Source organism: Magnolia sinica, chromosome 7 (genome assembly GCF_029962835.1).
Source record: "Magnolia sinica isolate HGM2019 chromosome 7, MsV1, whole genome shotgun sequence".
NCBI lineage: Eukaryota > Viridiplantae > Streptophyta > Magnoliopsida > Magnoliales > Magnoliaceae > Magnolia > Magnolia sinica.
In genome coordinates this window covers 2,421,839-2,442,161 of record NC_080579.1, presented here as the reverse complement: position 1 = coordinate 2,442,161, position 20,323 = coordinate 2,421,839, and the positions used below count along the sequence as shown (strand labels likewise).

The window sequence follows — 20,323 nt, the reverse complement described above, 5'->3', positions numbered from 1 at the left end:
AAATACGAGATCAGGCTAGCTCTTGCATCAAAAATGCTAAAATCCACACTTCAAGCTACCCAATTTAATGTGACCACTGTGAATAAAGATGCATCTGCTCCATTCTGTTATTCAAGAAAATATTCTCAATATATATATATATATATATATATATATATATATATATATAAAGAGATCTGCTCCTGTGGCACCGTACCAGTACCACCGTAAGTTTACAGTGTACTGGCAAGATATGGGGCCCAAGTGGTCACAAAACAGGGAACAAGGTGCAGGGGATGTCCACACTTTTGTCACTGGGCCTGCGTTGAAGAACAGCCTGGTTTTTGTCCTGACCCCTCGACCGGGACAGATGAAGGATCTGGAAAGCCCATATTCCATATACACAACATGGTGGGTCCCCCATGGAAATCGAGGGTGGGCGTCCCCTCTCAACTTAGTCTCCTGAGCTGTCTCCCACCTGAGTTTCAGTTTAAGTGGTCACATCCAACCCATCCATTGGACATTCCCCCCTCAGGTTACCCCCAGGACCTCAAATAATCTCGATGCAAAACTATGGTGGGCCACAAAACAAGGAACAAGGTGCAGGGGATGTCCACACTTTTGTCACTGGGCCTGAGTTGAAGAACAGCCTGGTTTTTGTCCTGACCCCTCAACCGGGACAGATGAAGAATCTGGAAAGCCCAGATTCCATATACACAACATGGTGGGTCCCCCATGGAAATCGAGGGTGGGCGTCCCCTCTCAACTTAGTCTCCTGAGCTGTCTCCCACCTGAGTTTCAGTTTAAGCTGATTTTTGGATACTGGGGTAACTTGAGACGACACATCTGATGGACAGTTTGGATGTTGTGAATAAATCACATGACCTCACTTCTACCCAGTACGACCATAGCTTAAGGTGTATGGGTACCACAGGTATCCAGAGTGACCCCAAATAAAAACTGGATAAATTGTTCAATAATCCCTTGGCAAAAAAAATGATAAAGAAATTATTAGTTGTGATACCCAATCACATCCATACAATAAAAACATTCATAGATATGAGTGTATCAATCTGTCAAAAGAAGACATTCGCACAATGTTGTTGCTTTCAAGATTACAGAAAATCAATATTCAAAAGGGAAAGAGAGTATAAAAACAAAAAACAAAACAAAAAAAAACAGAGTTGACATGAAAAAGAATTGAAGAGAACTCTACGAAAGCATTGCCCTTGTCAAACTCTTCAATGTCACTGGATCTTTTGATGGCCACAGACGGGAGATCTCTAATCGAAGATGTCCAAAGAGGTCCAACCTCACCATGGAAGCACCTAATTTTCCTCAAGTTTTTATCAAGTCCTAGTTTAGATTCTTTAAAAAAAGACAAAAAAAAAATAAAAAAAAATACACCTTTTGAATAACCATGTCCATATTTAACTCACTGCATTAATCACAACTCCAATAATCCACGCGAGGCAACAGTTTCTAAACCATTCATTCTCTGGACACCAAGCAGCTCATTGCCTACTCTGGTCAAAGGATTTGGCAACTAATGTCCCCTTATGACTCAAGAGTACAATGTGGAAGTGTGCTGATACACAAATACAAACACCAGTACAATCATATGCAAATAATAAACTCTGGTACCCAGAGACTTTAAACTAGATAATCTACCTGTATTGTGTCAATTTCAGTTTTCAATTCAAGTAAAAAATTAGTTCTCACACTCTACCCGTGGTGCAATGGCGTATCTTTGCAGTGTCCAGGTACTGTAACAAATAACAATGTGCATGAGTTCATCGTGTTAATGTTGTAAATTCAACATAGACTTCTCTTAGCTACAATGATGATGATAAGATCACAAATGATTTTTCTCTTCTTTCTTTTCTTTTTTTCTTTTTCCCCCCCTCGAGGGATGATGAACATCACGGACGACTGCAATCAGTTGGGATAAGGGTTAGACGATGATGGTGACAATAACATCACAAATGAATAACTTAGTCCCCCAAGTAAAAACCAATAAACACAAATGACAATATATATATATATATATATATATAACAATAATGATAAACAAAAAGCATATGGATGACAGAGTAGCATGCTAGAAGACGCTTCCTGGGATTTGCACCAAGAAAAGAATCCAGTCACACCAAATTCCATGTTTCTAAGCTATTAATCACTATTATTTAAGTTTGATCATAGAAAAAACAAATGTAATCAAAAAAGTAAATTTCGAATAACAAACACTAATCAGACGATGGAAAATCAAGTAACTTAATTACCTTTACAGAACTGGCAGTTCACAGCCTCCCTGCGAAATACAAAAAGAAACCAACTTAAAGAAAGCCCTCAACAAAATGACCAAGTAATGGGAAGCGAAAAAGAAAAAGAAAAAGAAAAAATGGAATTGTTTTAACAGGATGTAAATGATCATAACAAGACGTATCATCAAGTTCACTGGTAAGGGTTGTGCTCTAGTGGTACCGGGCCGATGAAGGGCCCACCTGATGCATGCATAAAATCCAACTGCCCATCATATGCATAAAATCTGCCTGATACATGAATCCAGTGGACCACACCACAGGGACAAGTTGGTAGCGACAAGCACATTTGAATTTCATGGACGGCCTACCATGTTTCATATATAAAATCCAGGCTGTTTCAAAATTCAGCTGTGCCCATGTAAATCAAGGGTGGGCATCCCCTCTCACATCATTCCCTATGTTGTGGGCCACTTGAGTGTCGCACCAGGTTGATTTTTCCTGGGGTTAATATGAGGTGAAACATCTGATGGATGAGCTGGATGGCCTTCATACATCACGTGGGCCCAACTGGTACCGCCATAAGCTTATAGTGGTACCGGTAGCACTTGAGCAGACCCCTATTAGAAAAGGTAACAACAATTGCACTCTAACCAAAAGAATCTAGTGGGAAGATATATATATATATATATATATATAGAGAGAGAGAGAGAGAGAGAGAGAGAGAGAGAGAGAGAGATCCTATAAAATTAAGTATGATGCTACCAGGAAAGGATAATAAATGTCATAAGTTTCAGGCCTACTAGAATAGGATACACATCCAAAGATTCAGATGTCAATAAGAAAAAGTAACTCTACCCGTATAAACAAATTTTCAAGTTATAGGAAATTAGGGTATCAGGTCCTACAAGTTTGAGGCCTGCATTAAGTATTCCCAGTGTGCATTTGTTGCAGGGAGAAATCTAGAGATGGGCTCTTCATTGCCCATGAGTTGGTGGACAAGTTGAAGAAAAATGGCAGGAACGGTTTCTGCCTTAAAAGTCATGGGGATAAAGCCTATGATTGTGTGAATTGGCACTTTCTCAATTACATGCTTGGTAGATTGGGTTTCATAATTAGGGTGTGTTAGACACCTCACATACCTTGTATATCTTGTTACCTTGTATATCTTATTTCTATAGGTAGGAGATACTGCGTTTACTTCTTTCCTTGTATAGATGGTTGTAATCTCTATATATTCAACCCCATTGGGTTGTCTCAAATACACAAAAAATCTTCTGCATCTCTCAGTTTTCATGGTATCAGATCCAAGTTTATCCGAAACCGTCCTTGCGTCGTTCGTTCATCTCCTCTGCTGCGTCTGGCAAGTGCCTCTGCTCATCCGACCGCCCCTGCGTCGTCCGGCCTCCTAAACCACGCCGTCCGACCGCCCCTGCTGCATCGTCCGGCCATCCTTGCTGCGTTCAGACATTGTTCCTGCTCATCCGACCTCCCCTGCGTCGTCCGGCTGTCCCTGTTGCGTCATCTTGCGACCCTTCTGCTTCAGATCTGCTCGTCCGACCCTGCTGCGTCGTCCGATCGTCCCCACTCGCCTCTGCTCACCTCTGCGCCTCCATCCCTCTGCTCCTCTGCTCATCCCTGCTCGTCCGACCAACCCTTGCTCGTCCGGCAGCCCCTGCTCGGCCTCTGCTCGTCCAAATCCAGGTTCAAATCCAACGCACTCTGCTCGTCCAGATCCTGTTCAGCCAGATTCAACCTCTGCTCATCCAGATCCAGATCTAGATCCCTTGCTGTACGGTACATCCAAGATTCAACCTCTGCTCATCCAGATCCAGATCCCTTGCTGTACGGTACATCTGAAACTTGTGTATTCCATTACTTCAGATCAATCAATGGATAAGGACTCATCACGTACAGAAGCTCCACGTTGTAGTTTTGATGGTACCAACTATTCTCTATGGGCCATTCATTTTAAGAACTTCCTCAAGGGTCGTGGTTTGTGGGGACTACTGGATGGATCTGTTACTATCCCCACAGATGCCGCCAAATTAGATGATTGGGAAATAAACAATGGACGGATTATTACCTGGATTCTTGATTCGGTCGATCAGTCCATTGCTGTTGGACTCACGCCTCATCGCACTGCTAAGGCGATGTGAGAACATCTCCAGTCGATTTATCAACAGAGTAATGCGGCCCGGTTATACCGTCTGGAACAGGATCTTGTTACCCTTACTCAAGGTAATGACAGTATTCAATCATTTTACTCCAAAATTGTCACAATTTGGACAGAGATGACTATGATGGATCCAACATTTCCTCATGACTTTAAAATATTCCAAACTATGCGCGAGAGTGCGCAAGTTCGTCAATTTCTTATGAAGCTACGTCCGGAATTTGAGCATTGTCGGACTGCTCTCTTGAACCGTAGCCCTACTCCCTCATTGAATTCGGTTATTAATGATTTATTGGCTGAGGAACAACGACTTAAAGTTCTCTCAACTCCGGGCTCATCTGATATGGTGCTTGCTGTGTCCACAACTCCACCAACACGTGGTTCTGGTGCCTCTCCCTTGACTTGTCGCAGGTGCAACAAGGTGGGACATGTTGTCGCTCAATGCAAGGAATGGTGTGCTTATTGTCGACGGACTGGTCATGGTATTCAGGACTGCTGTACACGAGCTTATGCATCTTCTTTCGGCCATGGACGTGGTGGCCGTGGTCATGGCCATGGTCGTGCTCTTTCTGCTACGGCTGCCACTATTTCTTCCGAGACATCTGTTAGTGAGTCTGCATCTATTACTTCTGCTGAAGGTCTTTCATCTCCATTGACTCCTGCGATGCTCCAACAAATTGTTCAGGCCCTTTCTGCCGCCGGTATGTCAGGTAAATCCCCATCTTTTACATGGTTCTTCAATTCGGGTGCTTCCAATCATATAACCGGTGATGTATCCCATCTTCGTGACATTCGTCCCTATACCGGCAATCAGGCTATTTCTACTGCGGATGGCACTAGACTACCTATTCAGTCCGTTGGATCATTGACCTTCTCTCCTTCTGCCCATCGCCAGTTCACTCTTCATGATGTGTTTCATGTCCCTAACTTCTCCTCCAATTTAATTTCAGTTGATCAACTCACTTCCAATAACTGCTTAGTCATATTTCTTCCCAACTGCTGTTTTGTGCAGGATCTGGCAACAGGGAAGGTACTTGGGAAGGGTAGGCGGCATGGTCGTCTGTACGTGCTTGATTTTGATCAATCTGTCACCCCGGCTCGTTGTTTCTTTTCTCCATCTTCATCAGATATTACTTCAACAAATAAAATGTGGAAACTGTGGGACTTTCGCCTGGGTCATCCACATTCGGATCGGTTACTTCAGTTAATTTCATCTGGCATGTTAGGGAATATTTCTCTTAATAAAAATGATTTGGATTATTCTTGTTCTTCCTGTTGTCTTTCAAAAAGTAAGTGTATTCCCTTTTCTTTAAGTACTACAAAAACATCTTCTATGTTTGAACTTGTGCATACAGATGTCTGGGGTCCATCACCAATTATGTCCCTCTCTGGGTTACGATACTATGTTATATTCATTGATGATTTCACACGGTACACTTGGATTTACTTTCTGCAATCAAAGTCACAGGTTTTTGAAAAATTCAAGTTAATTCACTCTATGGTAGAGACTCAGTTTCGGGTTCCAGTTCAAACTCTCAACCGAATTTCGTACCTTTCTTCAAGGTCATGGGATTATTCATCAGACCACATGTTCTGATACTCCACAACAAAATGGGGTGGCTGAATGGAAAAATCGTCATATTGTTGAAACTGCCAACACTCTGATGACAGCTATGAGTGTTCCTCGTTCTTTCTGGGCGGAAGCCATGTTACATTCAATCTACTTGATTAACCGGATGCCAACCAAAGTTCTGAATGGTAAATCTCCCTACTTTGTTCTCACTGGCTTACCTCCTGCATATTCCACACTCCGTGTGTTTGGTTGTATTTGTTATGTTCACCTGGCTTCACGTGAACGTAATAAACTATCTCCAAAATCGATCAAATGTATGTACTTGGGATTTGGGGAAACTCAAAAAGGTTTTCGATGTTATGATCCTGTTTCTCGTCGTGTTCGGGTTTCACGACATGTTTTTCTTGAACATATTGCCTTTCATTCATCTCTTCCTCCTCCGCACACTCCAAACTCTCCTGGTCTAACTACCTTTCCTGAAATTCTGTTTGCCTCGAGTACTCTCCCTCGTCCATTGCAGGTATACTCACGTCAACCACATACAGATCCACCACCTATTACTCAACCCGAACCTACTGTACCTGTTGCGGATCCTAAACCTACATCGATACGTCGTTCTGCTCGTGAACATCGAGCGCTTGATCGCTTGATATGCTCTATGTCTGCAATGAATGCTACTCTGGATACTGTCTCTATTCCTACTTCATATTCTCAGGCAGCCACTCATGATTGTTGGAAGAAGGCTATGGCAGAAGAACTTGCGGCATTGGATGATAACCATACGTGGGAGATTGTCCCTCGACCCACTGACCAACAGCTAATTGGTAGCAAATGGATTTATTCTGTAAAGCTCAAGTCTGATGGATCGTTGGATCGATACAACGCTCGACTTGTCGCTCAGGGATACAAACAGGAATACGGAATTGATTACGATGAGACTTTCGCTCCTGTGGCCAAGATGAAAACTGTTCGTACTCTTCTGGCTATATCTTCTGTTCGCTCATGGCCACTCTCTCAGATGGATGTGAAAAATGCCTTTCTTCATGGAGACCTCCAAGAAACCGTATATTTGAAACCTCCTCCTGGCTCTTTAATTCCTGACAATAAGGTATGCCGCCTAAAGAAAGCCCTGTATGGCCTCAAACAGGCACCGCGGGCATGGTTCCAACGCTTTCACGATGTGATTACGGGTGCTGGCTTCACTCAAAGTGGTCATGACCCATCCTTATTTTTGCGCACCACTGCTCATGGCATTGTTATTGTTCTGGTTTATGTTGATGACCTCCTACTGACTGGTAGCGATGCTGCTGGCATTTCGGCTTTAAAGGAAGTTCTGCAATCATCATTCAAGATGAAAGACCTCGGCCATCTTACATATTTTCTTGGACTTGAATTTTCACGTTCCAACCGTGGGATTCTGGTCAGCCAGCATAAATATACTAAAGATCTTCTCACCTTAGCATCACTGACGGATCAGAAGATGGTTCAGACTCCTTTAGAACTTAACGTTCATTATGGTCGTGATGATGGTGATCTACTTGCACAGCCCGATTTATACCGCCGTCTGGTTGGGAGTCTGATTTACTTAACTATGACTCGCCCTGATATTGCCTACGCTGTCCAAGTCGTCAGTCAGTTTGTTTCTGCTCCTCGGACTCTTCATATGACTGCGGTGTTGCGCATCCTACGGTACCTTCGTGGAACTCTAGATCGATCTCTGTTCTTCTCCTCCACGGCGACTCTAGACCTTCGTGCTTATTCGGATGCTGATTGGGCCGGATGCGCTCTCACGCGAAGATCTACCACTGGCTACTGTGTTTTTCTCGGCACTTCTCTCATCTCTTGGAAGTGTAAGAAGCAGGCCACTGTTTCCAAATCGAGTACAGAAGCCGAGTATCGGGCGATGTCCGCTGCGTGTAGTGAGCTTGTCTGGTTACGTGGACTTATTTCAGACTTGAGCATTCCTCTACCGAATCCTACTCCACTCCATGTCGATAATCTCAGTGCCATTCAGATCGCCTCTAACCCAGTTTTTCATGAACGAACGAAGCATATTGAAGTTGACTGTCACTTTATTCGTGAGAAATTTCAGTCTGGGCTCATTTCTCTTCCACATGTGGCATCCCATGATCAGATTGCTGACATTCTCACCAAATCCCTTACGTCTGCACGTCACTCGTTTCTTGTTGGCAAACTATTACTTGTTGATGACCAGCATTAGTTTGAGGGGGGATGTTAGACACCTCACATACCTTGTATATCTTGTTACCTTGTATATCTTATTTCTATAGGTAGGAGATACTGCGTTTACTTCTTTCCTTGTATAGATGGTTGTAATCTCTATATATTCAACCCCATTGGGTTGTCTCAAATACACAGAAAATCTTCTGCATCTCTCAGTTTTCAGGGTGTGTCCCATCAGCTTGGTTGGTTCTCCATTGATCAAAGGGTCGTCCTTTCAGGTTATTTGGTTGGTCCAGGAAGAATCTACCAGGGGGACCCCCTATTGTGCTAGTTGTTCTTATTGTGGCAGAGGCCTCAGCAAACTATTGGAGAAGGCAGTCTGGTTGAGTATCATCCCCTGGATGCCGTTAAGGAACATCCCCCCTCCCTACATGCATATCCAGTTCATGCATGATACATTGTTGTTTGATGATGAATCTCACGGCAAAGCTCTGAATCTAAGGGTCATCCTGCAGTGCTATAATTTGGTCTCCAGCCTCAAGATAAATGATGCCAGGGCATCTTGGTGCGACTCCAAGGATGCACCGTATCTCCAAACTAGGGGTGGGGTGGCCCACGAGATGGGGCTTGTGAGATGCAGGATGGCCATGCGGTGGACCCATTGTGGGACCGTGAGATTGAGGAACCCATGCAACACGGGGGTTGCCCACGGGGAGGACTCGACTGGGTTTGCTTGGGAGAGCCAAAATATAGGGATAAATCAGTGCTCCCCCGACAACTCTAGAGCTTTTGGTGTGTTGGTCGATTGTCCACTATCAATTAACATGTCTAAAAGTATCATTGCTGGAATTAATATGGAAGACTCTAAAATCAATAAAATTGCAGACGTCGTGGGATGCAGGTTCACTCATTTCCTGTCCAGCTCCTGTTTATGCCTCAAAGGGTGGGCAGATCCATGACTGACACCTGCGATGAGGTGATTGAGAGGTTTTCTTGTGAGTTGGCCTCCTGGAAGGGGAAATGGGTATCGTTGGAGGGAGGATTGGCCCTGATCAAAGCAACCTCACCAAGACTCCAACATACCTCATGCCGTCATTCAAATGCCCCCATGAAGAGCTTCCTCCAGAATAACCAGGAGGATAGCCAGAAACTCCATCTCATCTCATGGCTTGGTCAGACATCTGCAAGCCTATCAAAGTTTTGGGATTAAGCATCAAATCAATCAAGAAGTTCAATTTGGATTTGCCCACAAAATGGTGGTAGAATTAAGAGCATGGTATTCAAAAACAGTTATGTAATGGTAATGATGGGATCTATTATGCAGGGTTGTAATGTCTGTTCTGAAAAAAATGGCCTGTCACAATCCTGTAACAGCCATTATGGCTGTTATGGGCCTGTAACGGTCCGATACGGGTCCTTTACAGTTTCTTCCTTTAAAAAAATGACCATTAGATAACCATAACGGCCATTACAGCATATCATTACGGCCATAAGGCTTCCAGTTACAGCATCTATTAACGTTATTAAATGGTGGAGCCCATAAGGCTGGCAGTTACAGCGTCTAGTAGCGTTATTGAATGGTCGGACATCTTCCAACCTGGGGGGGTTTTGGCTCATGGGCCATCTATGGTGGTGCCCATAATATTAGCCATTAAGATCACCAAACTGTGTGGGCCCCACTTGCTCCAACTTGTACAAACTGTAAACCCAAGTTTACAACATTCTGGCCTGAGAATTGTATAAAGCCTCATATGTTGACTGTTATTTAATAAAATCATCCGCTATTGTTAGCATTAGAAACATTTTGCAGTCTTTCTTTCATAAGGATTAACAGTCAGTTGCATTTTTCCTAATTTAGCATCATCATCATCTAAGCCTTATCCCAATTAATTGCCACATGAATCTTGTTCTGCCATTACTCCTATCAAGGGCCATACCTTCAATTAGAGCATGAGTCATCAAGTCTTTTCTTACTACATCCATTTACATCCTTTCAGGCCTTCTCCTTGCCCCTTTTAGAGCCTTCAACTTGTACCAACTCACTCTTAACTGCGTGGTTCTTGGTCTTCATTGCACGTCATCAAACCATCTAAGTCTACTTTCCCTCAAATCACTACCTATGGGTGCTACTCCAAACTCCTAAGTTGCCTCAGATGCATTGATTTCTAATTCTATCATTCCTTGTCTTGCACTCATCCATCTCAACATCCTCATTTCAGCCACACATCCTATGAACATGTAGTTCCTCAATTGCCCAACATCCTATCCCATAAAGCATGGCTAGTCTTATAGCTAGCTCCTATAAAATTTCCATTTCATTTTGAGTGGTACACAACGATCACATAAAACTCTAGAGGCACATCTCAATTTCTTTCACCCAGCTTGTATCGTATGGGCAGCATCTTTCTCAACCTCTCCATTCCTAATTTAACATCAGGATTTTTTTAATTTCCTAATTTAACATCATGTTTGGGAAAAATATATATATATATATATATATATATATTTTAAAAATCACATCAAACTCACAATAAAGTATATAAATGTCATAATGGGGAAAATCTACCAACATGTATTCAAATAGAAGTTCATGATGCGAGAGGATCATGCCATACCTGACGATCACATCTTTGTTACAGTGCCCACAACGATATTCCTCAACTTTTTCTGCTCTGGAAAATAGGTGTGAGAGTCCTTTCTGCCGAGGAGGCTTCTTTATTTTGCTTCCCTCGTCGGGAAGTAGCGTGGGGCTTTCTTTACTGATTATGCGGGCCTGCTTTTTCTCTTCGTACGCCTTCAAGAGCTTTAAAGGAACATAAGACTCACTCAGCCAAAATTTCTTCTTCTCACTCGACGGTTCCTCAAGCATTACTCCATGTTTAGTGACAGTATTGGGGATGGTTTTCCTCTTGCCAAAATCAAGTAAATACTTCACCTCCGTTCCCTCAATGCACTTCCTTCGGATAGTCACCTTCTTCAATGGCCTCGCCAATTTTTTAGATTCCTTGGCCAACTGAGGGAAAAGTTGAGTGTTGACCAGATCATTCCACTTAATATTCAACTCAAGATCTCTAACCTGAAAAAACAAAATAATAATAATACTAAGGAAACGCATTTTAAGGCCTCCAATGTAGACTAGTGATAAACAGGGACCATGATAACACAGAGATGCAAGGTCTAGAATCCCAAACATGAGAAAAAGTAGCAGGAGCACTCCAGTGGTAACCTGAAGATGTGTGATCCACATGATGTATATATCACATGCAACCCACCCCATCAGATGTGTCACCTTTATAAACCCCTGAGGCTCAAAAATCAGCTCAATCAAAAACTCAGGTGGGCCACAGAACAGGAAACAAGGTGGGAGAGGACACCCACCCTTGATTTTCAATGGGGCGCACCTGAGTTGCAAAACAACCTGATATTTGGTCAGACCCTTCATCCAAGCTAGATGAAGGGTCAGAACAGCTTGTATTCCATATGCACAACACAGTGGACCCCCCCACGCAAACCAAGGGTGTGAGTGACATCCTAGCTTGTTCCATGTGCCACGGCCCACCTGAGTGATGATCAGCCCAAGTTTTGGGCCCTAGGAGCATTTTTGGGTGGCGCATCTAATGAAAGAGTTGGATGTCGTAAACACATCACATGGACACCACATCTGCCTGGCACCACCGTAGCTCATGGTGGTACCAGGACAACTGGAGGCACCCCAAAAAGTATGGCAATGGAATATATATGATCCAGGTTGGCGTTAACTCGAGCCCAGCCTGTTTATCTATTAGGCCCAGCCCATTTATTAGAGGGCCCTGAAATTCTGGCCTGGTTCCAGTCCATGAAAAAACATAAAGAGGGCCCTGGTATTGACTCAGTCCTGGCTTCAGTAGAAAAATTTGTCAAATTGAGCCCAGTCACAAAGAACCAAAGATCTTGAAAAAAACTAAAAATAAAAACGAAAAACGAAAGTCCAAGCCCCAAAGGCGAGGCTGGTCCATTTCCAGCCCTGATCAAAAGTGAGGAGATCAGGTCATTGTTACCTGGTAAGCAAGCTGCGCCACACATATCGACCTCTCAACAGCTGCTCGCCAAGCAATGCATTTGCACCTCTTGGAGAACTCTGAGCCATCAGGATACAATACGCCAGGTATCTTTCTACATCCAGCTGCATAATTTCAAACTTGAAACAAACTCAGCACAATCATACAGGTGATCAAGATGCAAATATTTCTAAAGAACATCAAATACATAACAGAAGATGCAGACCTTGTCGGCCACCCTTGAAAGCCAACGATTGTGGCAACACCTTCCAATGAAATACTTGGCGAGATAGCCTTCCACCCCTCCACCAGTAGATACCTACCACAGTAGAAGTAAGATTCGATGTAGTAACCGAATTATTCTTTCTTGCCAACTTTCTACCACCACCATGCTTTGATAATACAGGATCTGAAATGGTCAAAACATAAGATGCCGATCCCACCGTAACCGCAGAATCCACTTGTTTCAACCATTCTGTTGAAAGTGCAACACGCCGCAAATTCAACTCTAACTGCAGAAGCATAATTGTCATGTATTAATTGCATGAGCTATTATTTACATGATGCTTGATCGAAAGAATTGGCAGTTTTTTGCTAGAAGCTGCTTGGTACATGTGGAGCTGCATTTTGGGTGCTGAAATGGTGGGCCCAACATGGATAGGCTGTAGACCAATATCTCCCCCATAAGAAGATCCTAGATATCTGATAAAATGGACAATTGTGACAAATGGTCCATGAGAGGAGATATTTGGGGTATTCCGTCCGCCTTGGGGCCCACCATATAAACAATTTCTACCATACAATTTATTGGGCAAATCGAACATTGCAATGTCCTCTAAACAAATTGGAAGTACTGTGGAGAACTAGAAAAAGCTAGGAAAACACAAATAAAAATAACTAACATCTCCAGATTGGTAATGAATATCCAAAACTACTTACTGTAAGCAGAAGAGGTTTCACAGACGCGACATCCGGTGCCTTGAGAATGTTTTTCCGCCACTGCTTACTGTGATGTGGTTTCTCCCATGGACCTGATAGAAGCCCCCGCAGACGATCTTCAATGGAGAGAATATGATGCTTGACAGAAATCAGATGGCTCTTCCAATTCCTTTTAGAACGGAGGCCAACTGCCCCAACTTTCGGACCATCTGAAACCTTTGTCTCAGTAGTGTTAAACAAACAATCTCGGTCACTGGGATTTTTACAAGAGAAGCACCACCCACATTTTTCCTTTTCTGCTTCCAAATGCAGCTTATGGATGCTCGACCATGAAAAGTTTGTGGACTTCTTCGATATGGCCTTAAGTTGTGCTGAGATTATCTCTTCAGCAGGCTTCTTCGAATCATCCTTTATGCAATTGGATGATTTGCTGGTCAGTTCTTCAGCAACAGACGAAGCCATCTGACCAAAACTGTAATAGTTAATGTAGCAAACGGGTTCCAGTTGCGTTTGAGAAGTTGACCCTTTACTCGGGTTGATTACCAATGCTGTAGGGGCAGGATGTATTTCTTCTGGGCCCTTAATCTCAATTGAGTTAGCAATGTTGGATTTCAGGGACTGTTCTGCCCCAGTTTCTCGAGCCAATACAGGAATGCATGCGGTCGCTTGTGACATCTCTGCAGACCCTTCAGAGCTTGCAAATGGGCTTGCAATCTCCATTAACTGAATTGCGGAGACTGAATCAAGCCTCCGTATGGGCTCTGAAGCCTTACAGTTTTGAAGGTCCAAATCTTCACATGTAACAGAAATTTCCTTAGATTTTCTTTCATCAACAACCTCCCCTCCTTTGACCATCTCCTGCTTTGAATGTGGTGGGGATGGAGATAACAGATTGGTTATACAGGTTTCACTGTCCATTTCCAAGCCTGTAGGTACGGTTTGAGGTCCGCTGTCAGAATGACCTTTTGCTTCAGTGCAGTGGACGGGAGGGCCCCAATGCGTGGAGATTGCGGTTATTATGCTACCATAAGAAGTATCAGATGACTTTAATGCTTCAATGACTATGCTCAAATCATTCCTATTGTAATAGTAATATGACGACTCTGCATCACCTGAACCTGACCTGCAAATATGGAAACAAGAGAAATCGTGGGACTCTTTTAAATCAAGCGAATTGGGTCCCAATGCCAATCAAGGAAGAGAAGAAAGAAGTTACGCTGCATGATTATGCAATCACTCCCAGGGAAATGCTAATATCTCAAGTACAGGTATAAGAAAAGCTGCCCGCATCAACTTTGATTGGTTCAGATAGGTGGTGGGACCCACACAATACAGTAAATTGCCCTTCATCCACTCAAGCTGACAGCCCATGTTACCAATCAAAGTCCAAGTCAGCACTTCTCCTCACATGCATGACATTGGCTGGGCTCACCTTTCTGAGTCAGTTCATTCACAGCAAGAAGTAATTGAGAGGTCCAGGTCAAAAAGATGGACCCAAGAAATATAAGTAACTATGAGATAATAATCTGTGATGAAATATGGTTCTAATAGAATATACATAAGATGGCACTGCAGTAATGGGTATCATGATAATGGCATTACTGTACATATCTGTGAATGCATGATGCAAATCCAAGATTGGACCTCATGATCCATTCAATCAATGAGCATGTCTCATCATCTCTCTGTTCAATGGATCAAACCGTTCTATAACCTATCCGTTCAACAAGGTGTCCTTGTCCAATCATCTGTGAACCCACAATCCAACCGATCATTTTATGAGAACAATTGCCCACATGTTTCTGAGTTGTTTGATGTCATCATTTCATTACTTGGCCAACATCATAGTGCTCTACAGGTCCCTAGGGCCACATGTTCATACATCATTTTAGGTTTCCAATTGATAGCAGTCAATTAGTTAGTGGCATTAATTGTAAGTCTTAGTTCTACCTAATTTAGCTAGGCTTGAAGTTAGTTATTTTCATCAGTTATTTTGTCGGCTACTTTTTGGGTACTAAATGATGTATGCATGACATGAAACTTTCAAACAAGCCCAAGATCATGCGATTTAGATATCATTGGTGTGGTTATGGTCGAGTTACAGGAGGCATGTACGCTTCTGATGGAATGTAAGGTTATTTCAGTCCTATTTACGATTTTATTAAATTTGATTATTAGGATCACACTTAATAAAGTGCTAGGATTAGGTCAGGGTTTCTTTTGCTTTGGAAAGAGTATTCTCATACCTGTGAGACTCTTTATGAATAGTTCAATGAAAATTAAAGTTTTCATGCATTGTAGGAGATTCTCTTGATTTAGGGAACAATTCCTCAAAATCTATTGGGTTGTTACGCTCCAGAGTCCAAACAAGCATGGTGTGATGAAATGTTTATGCTAACCCTATCAAGGTGAACAAAAATCCGTATTGCTGACCTTAACAGTGTTCTTTTATTTGTTGACATGATATAAAGGTCCTCCATCATCAACTTCGATCGAAGACTACAGTGACATGATATAAAGGCGGGTTGTGCCTATGGACAAATACAGAGATCTAAACTCAAAGGCAAGTTCCTCCCAACAAGAGGGGTTGATGTAGATCCAATGGCCATCTTGATCCAACACAATTGATGAGAAGGTCATGTCATCTGTCCATTCAATGGATCATATTGTTCCATTATATTTCTGCTTAACAAAGCAACCCATGACGAGATTGTTCAATTGTTTATGGGCATACCTTCTAACTGATCGTTTTATGGGGCCATAAGCCTATATGTTTGGGTTTCTTAAGTTATGTTGCTTGAACTAAATATTCCTCAATAAAAGATTGATAGGCGACAAAACACTGCCTGACAAACCCACTCTCTATCCAAACATCTTCCAAATCCCCCATCCCACCAATATATATATATATATATATATATATATATATATATATATATATATATATATATATATATATATATATATCTTGCTTCTCTAAAATCCTCCTTTCCTCGTTTAGACCCCTTCTCCCCATCCCCACTCTTTTTCTGCTTCTTTTTCTTTTCTTTTTTTCCTTTTTTTTAAAAAATGGTAAGCTCCATAATCTCACATTTCATCCCATCATGCTCCTCCACAGCTCTTTTTGCTCGCCCCCATACCCCACCATTTATAAAGAAGGGCCTACTTTCTCTCCTTCATCTTTCGATAGCTAAACCACCGGTAGTCCTTCACACCACTTCACTTAAGTGATAATGCTTAAGTAACTCTCTCCCTCCCTACCGGAAAATCTCTTTGGACTTTTTTTTTTTTTTAAGAGAGAACGCCGAGGATTGTATTAATGAAAAAGAGCAGAAAAAAGTACAAAAGGATCACTGATCTGCTAAGATAGCAGAACAGTTAGGCATCTAAAAACGCAAAGTTACAGACAAGAGGTTTAACGGAATAAGTGGTCCACCCGACCAGACAATGAATCGCCCTAAAGAAAGTGACGTCCACAGAGTTGGCTCTATCATTAAACATATGTTATTCCGTTCAACCCAAACAGCCCACCAAACAGCAAGGAGAGCCATCCGCCATAAGGGAATACACTGCTTCCCACAGTTGACCCCATGTCAAGAATCAAGGAGGCTGGAAGTTGAGACCGGAAAGCACCGGGAGACGTTGAACCGGGACAGCATTTCCGACCAAATCTGGTGGGTATATGGATAGTGGATGAAAAAATGATTCACCGTTTCTTCGTTGGCCATGCAACAAACACAAATATTAGTTATCATCATACCCCGCTTTCTCAAATTGTCAACAGTGAGGACCTTCTTTTTACCGACTAGCCAACCGAATATCGCAATTTTAGGGGGGAACTGTGTACTTCCAGCCGTAGTAGTGCAAAAGCCCAGCGGGGCGAGAGAGTCTGCCGATCAGAAAGTCGTAAAAGGACTTGACTGAGAACGTGCCTTGTTTATCCAGGCTCCAGATGAGACGGTCCGGACCATTGGGGAAGGGCGGAAGGCTGTAGATGCGGGAGAGGAGAGCAGCGAGCTCCTCGATCTCCCAGTCACGAAGATTTCTCCTGCATTCAATGTTCCAGACCGTAGCTCCTCTAACTGTGGAGTAGCAATCGGTAACCAAAATGGAGGGGATTTTTGCAATGCGAAATAAGTTCGGGTAGGCAGTAGAGAGAATTTCGTTCCCCAACTAGGGATCTAACCAAAACCGGGTACGAGTGCCCGTTCCTACAAAAATAGAGATGCCGCTAAGGACTTCGAGCCCGATGGATTGAATATCTTTCCAGATGGCGGACGCTTTGTGTTTGTTGCAATTTTTAGACCACCAGCCCCCTTCAGAATTCCCATATTTGCTTTTTATCAGTTTGTTCCATAGGGCCCCGTCTTCATTCCCGAGCCTCCATATCCATTTTCCCAGTAAAGCATGGTTCATGAGTTTAAGATCCCTAACACCAGCCCCACCGTCTTGCATTTGACTACAGACCACCTTCCAGTTGACAGGGTGAAATTTTTCCTTCTCAGACTTCTCGTGCCACAGAAAGTTCCTTCTAAGCTTTTCCTGAGTGTTCACAACCAACGCCGAGCACTTAAACAATGACATGAAGTATGTAGGAAGATTAGATAATGCAAACTTGATGAGGGTTAAGCGTCCCCCAAAGGATAGGTACCTGCTTTTCCAATTAGCAAGGTAAGATCTGACCCTCTCTGTGAACTTATCCCAGGCCTTCTTAGGTGGCTTCCCAATGCACAGCGGAAGACCCACAAAAGAGGTAGGAAAATGACCCACCGAACAATGGAAGAAATCAGCGTACTCTTTGATTTCAGCTTCCTCCATGTTCACCCCCAGCATTATGGATTTGGACATGTTGACAGACCCGACACCGCTTCAAAGCACCGAATAATAGTGCAGAGATTGCTGACTTTGTCCCACTCTGCCTCGCTAAACAAAAGGGTATCGTCGGCGAACTGGATATGGGAGATCGGGCAGGACATCCCCTCCACTTTGAACCCGCTGGTAATACCAGCTTCCTGGCCCTTACTGAGCATTCTGGAGAGGGCCTCGCCCACAATCAGAAAGAGAAAGGGGGAGAGCAGGTCGCCTTGGCGCAACCCCCTAGAGCTAGGGAAAAACCCTTTCAGCGAGCCATTGATAAGAACTGAGAAAACAGCCGATCCGACGCATTCTTTGATCCACTTTCTCCACTTCTCGCCGAAGCCCATCCTCTGAAGCATAAACAAGAGGAAGTCTCAGTCCACATGATCGTACGCCTTCTGGATATCCAACTTGCATAATAGGCCCTTTAACTTGGATTTGTATCTAGAGTGGAGACATTTGTTAGCAATGAGGGCATTGTCGATGATTTGCCTACCAGGAATGAAAGCACTTTGATGATGAGAAATGACGGATCTAATCACCCCTAACAGGCGGGAAGCCAAGACTTTGGCAAGAATCTTATAAGGGCCCCCGATCAGACTTATCGGCCTAAAATCAACCAAAGAATTAGCCCGCGAGCATTTCGGGATAAGGGAGATGAACGATGCCCCTAACCCTTTGGACAATCTGCCTCTCGCGTGGAATTCGAAGAAGAAATCCATTACATCGCTTTGAAGAAACTCCCAGAACCGTTAAAAAAATGCGATTGGGAATCCATCGGGTCTAGACGCCCTGTCTCCCTCCAACTCGTCAATGGCCCTCTTCACCTCAAGGGGAGAAAAAGGGGCTTCAAGGGTAGCAACATCCTCATCCGAAATACAGTCAAAGTGAAGATCATCAAGTGATGGCCTAGCCCACCCTTCACTTCTCAGCAACTCACTGTAAAACCGAACAGCCTCTTCAGCAATGAGGTCCTTGTCTTCCGTGCGGGTCTCCCCAATCATCAAACAACTTATCGAGTTCAATCTGTAGCGCTCACTGGCCATGCAGTGGAAGAATTTGGTGTTCTTATTACCTTCACGGATCCATTTGCAACGTGATTTCTGGCGCCATGATATTTCTTCTTCCTTCAGCCGAGCAGCGAGGGATTGAATCAGTTGGATCCTCCTGAGAAAAAAAATGAGACAAATTCTGGCCCTCTTCAATGTCTCGATCCATTTTCTGCAGCTCAGCAAGAATAGCAGCAGATTCGGCTTCACTTTTCCGCACCTCCTCCCCTCGCCACTCCTTAAGTTTGCGTTTTATCATTTGCAGTTTGCTACATAACTTGTACCCAGCGAAGCCAAAAATCGAAGAGTCTGCCCACCATTCTTCAATCATCTGACGAAAGCCTTCTAGCTGGAACCAAGCGATATCAAATCTAAATGGTTTAGGGCCCCGGTTGCGATTGTCGACAGCCAACAGGATGGGAGTGTGGTCGGAAGTAGGCCTGGGAAGCGCAGATTGAGTAATTTGGGGGAAGTGTTCCAACCAATCAGCCGAGACTAAGAAACGATCGATCCTGGATAAGGTGGGAGACGCCCTACCATTTGTTCAACTGAATTTCGCTCCCAACAGAGGAAGATCGACGAGCTCTTCTTCTTCAATCCAATGGGAGAACTTGCGCATTCCTGCCGACACTCTACCTCCCTGAGATTTATCATCAGCCCTCCGAGTAATGTTAAAATCACCCCCAATGCACCAAGGTCCATCGAATTTCACCCTAGCAGCGTGTAATTCCTCCCAGAAAGCTTGCCTATGAGAATCCTGGTTTGGACCGTAAACAGAGGAAATTAAATAAGTAAAATCAGAAGATATATCTTTCAAAATAACCGACAGAGAAAAAGGACCACTCCAAGAATCGATCAGCTTCCAAGAAGAGGCCTGCCACGCCACAATGATCCCGCCTGAGGACCCAACTGTGTCCAGCATCACCCATTGCACGTTTGGATTGGGCCAGATCGAGGCCAGAAGCTTTTCACTTAACTTCTGGACTTTAGTTTCTTGAAGGCATATCACGTCAACCTTGCATCTACCGCAGATGTTTTTGATGAGTCTTCGCTTCCACTTGGACCCCACCCCTCGAACATTCCAAGATAAAACTCTCATTTAGGAACCGAGCTACCCCGAATAGAGAAGGCCCGGGAAGAGGCAGTGAATTGATTTGAGGGAGTGGGACTGAGGGCCAGGCTTTGAAGCTTCCTATTGCTGTGCGACTTGGGGGGAGCTTTCCTGGGAGATCTAACTTGAGCCAGCAGCCGACCACGTTCTTCGATGC

At 43.5% G+C, this 20,323-nt stretch overlaps 1 protein-coding gene across 2 annotated transcripts in view; it reads right to left on the bottom strand.

The window, feature by feature from the left end:
• Positions 1–20,323, bottom strand: part of LOC131250823 (DDT domain-containing protein PTM) — a 43,248-nt gene that overhangs the window by 7,950 nt on the left and 14,975 nt on the right. For both annotated transcript variants that reach the window (XM_058251163.1, XM_058251164.1), the window contains exons 3-7: positions 13,150–14,272; positions 12,437–12,722; positions 12,211–12,335; positions 10,789–11,249; positions 2,262–2,290 (exon numbers count right to left, since the gene is read on the bottom strand). In XM_058251163.1, coding sequence (XP_058107146.1) covers positions 2,262–2,290; positions 10,789–11,249; positions 12,211–12,335; positions 12,437–12,722; positions 13,150–14,272 — 2,024 coding nt within the window. The remainder of the gene's footprint in view (positions 1–2,261; positions 2,291–10,788; positions 11,250–12,210; positions 12,336–12,436; positions 12,723–13,149; positions 14,273–20,323) is intronic.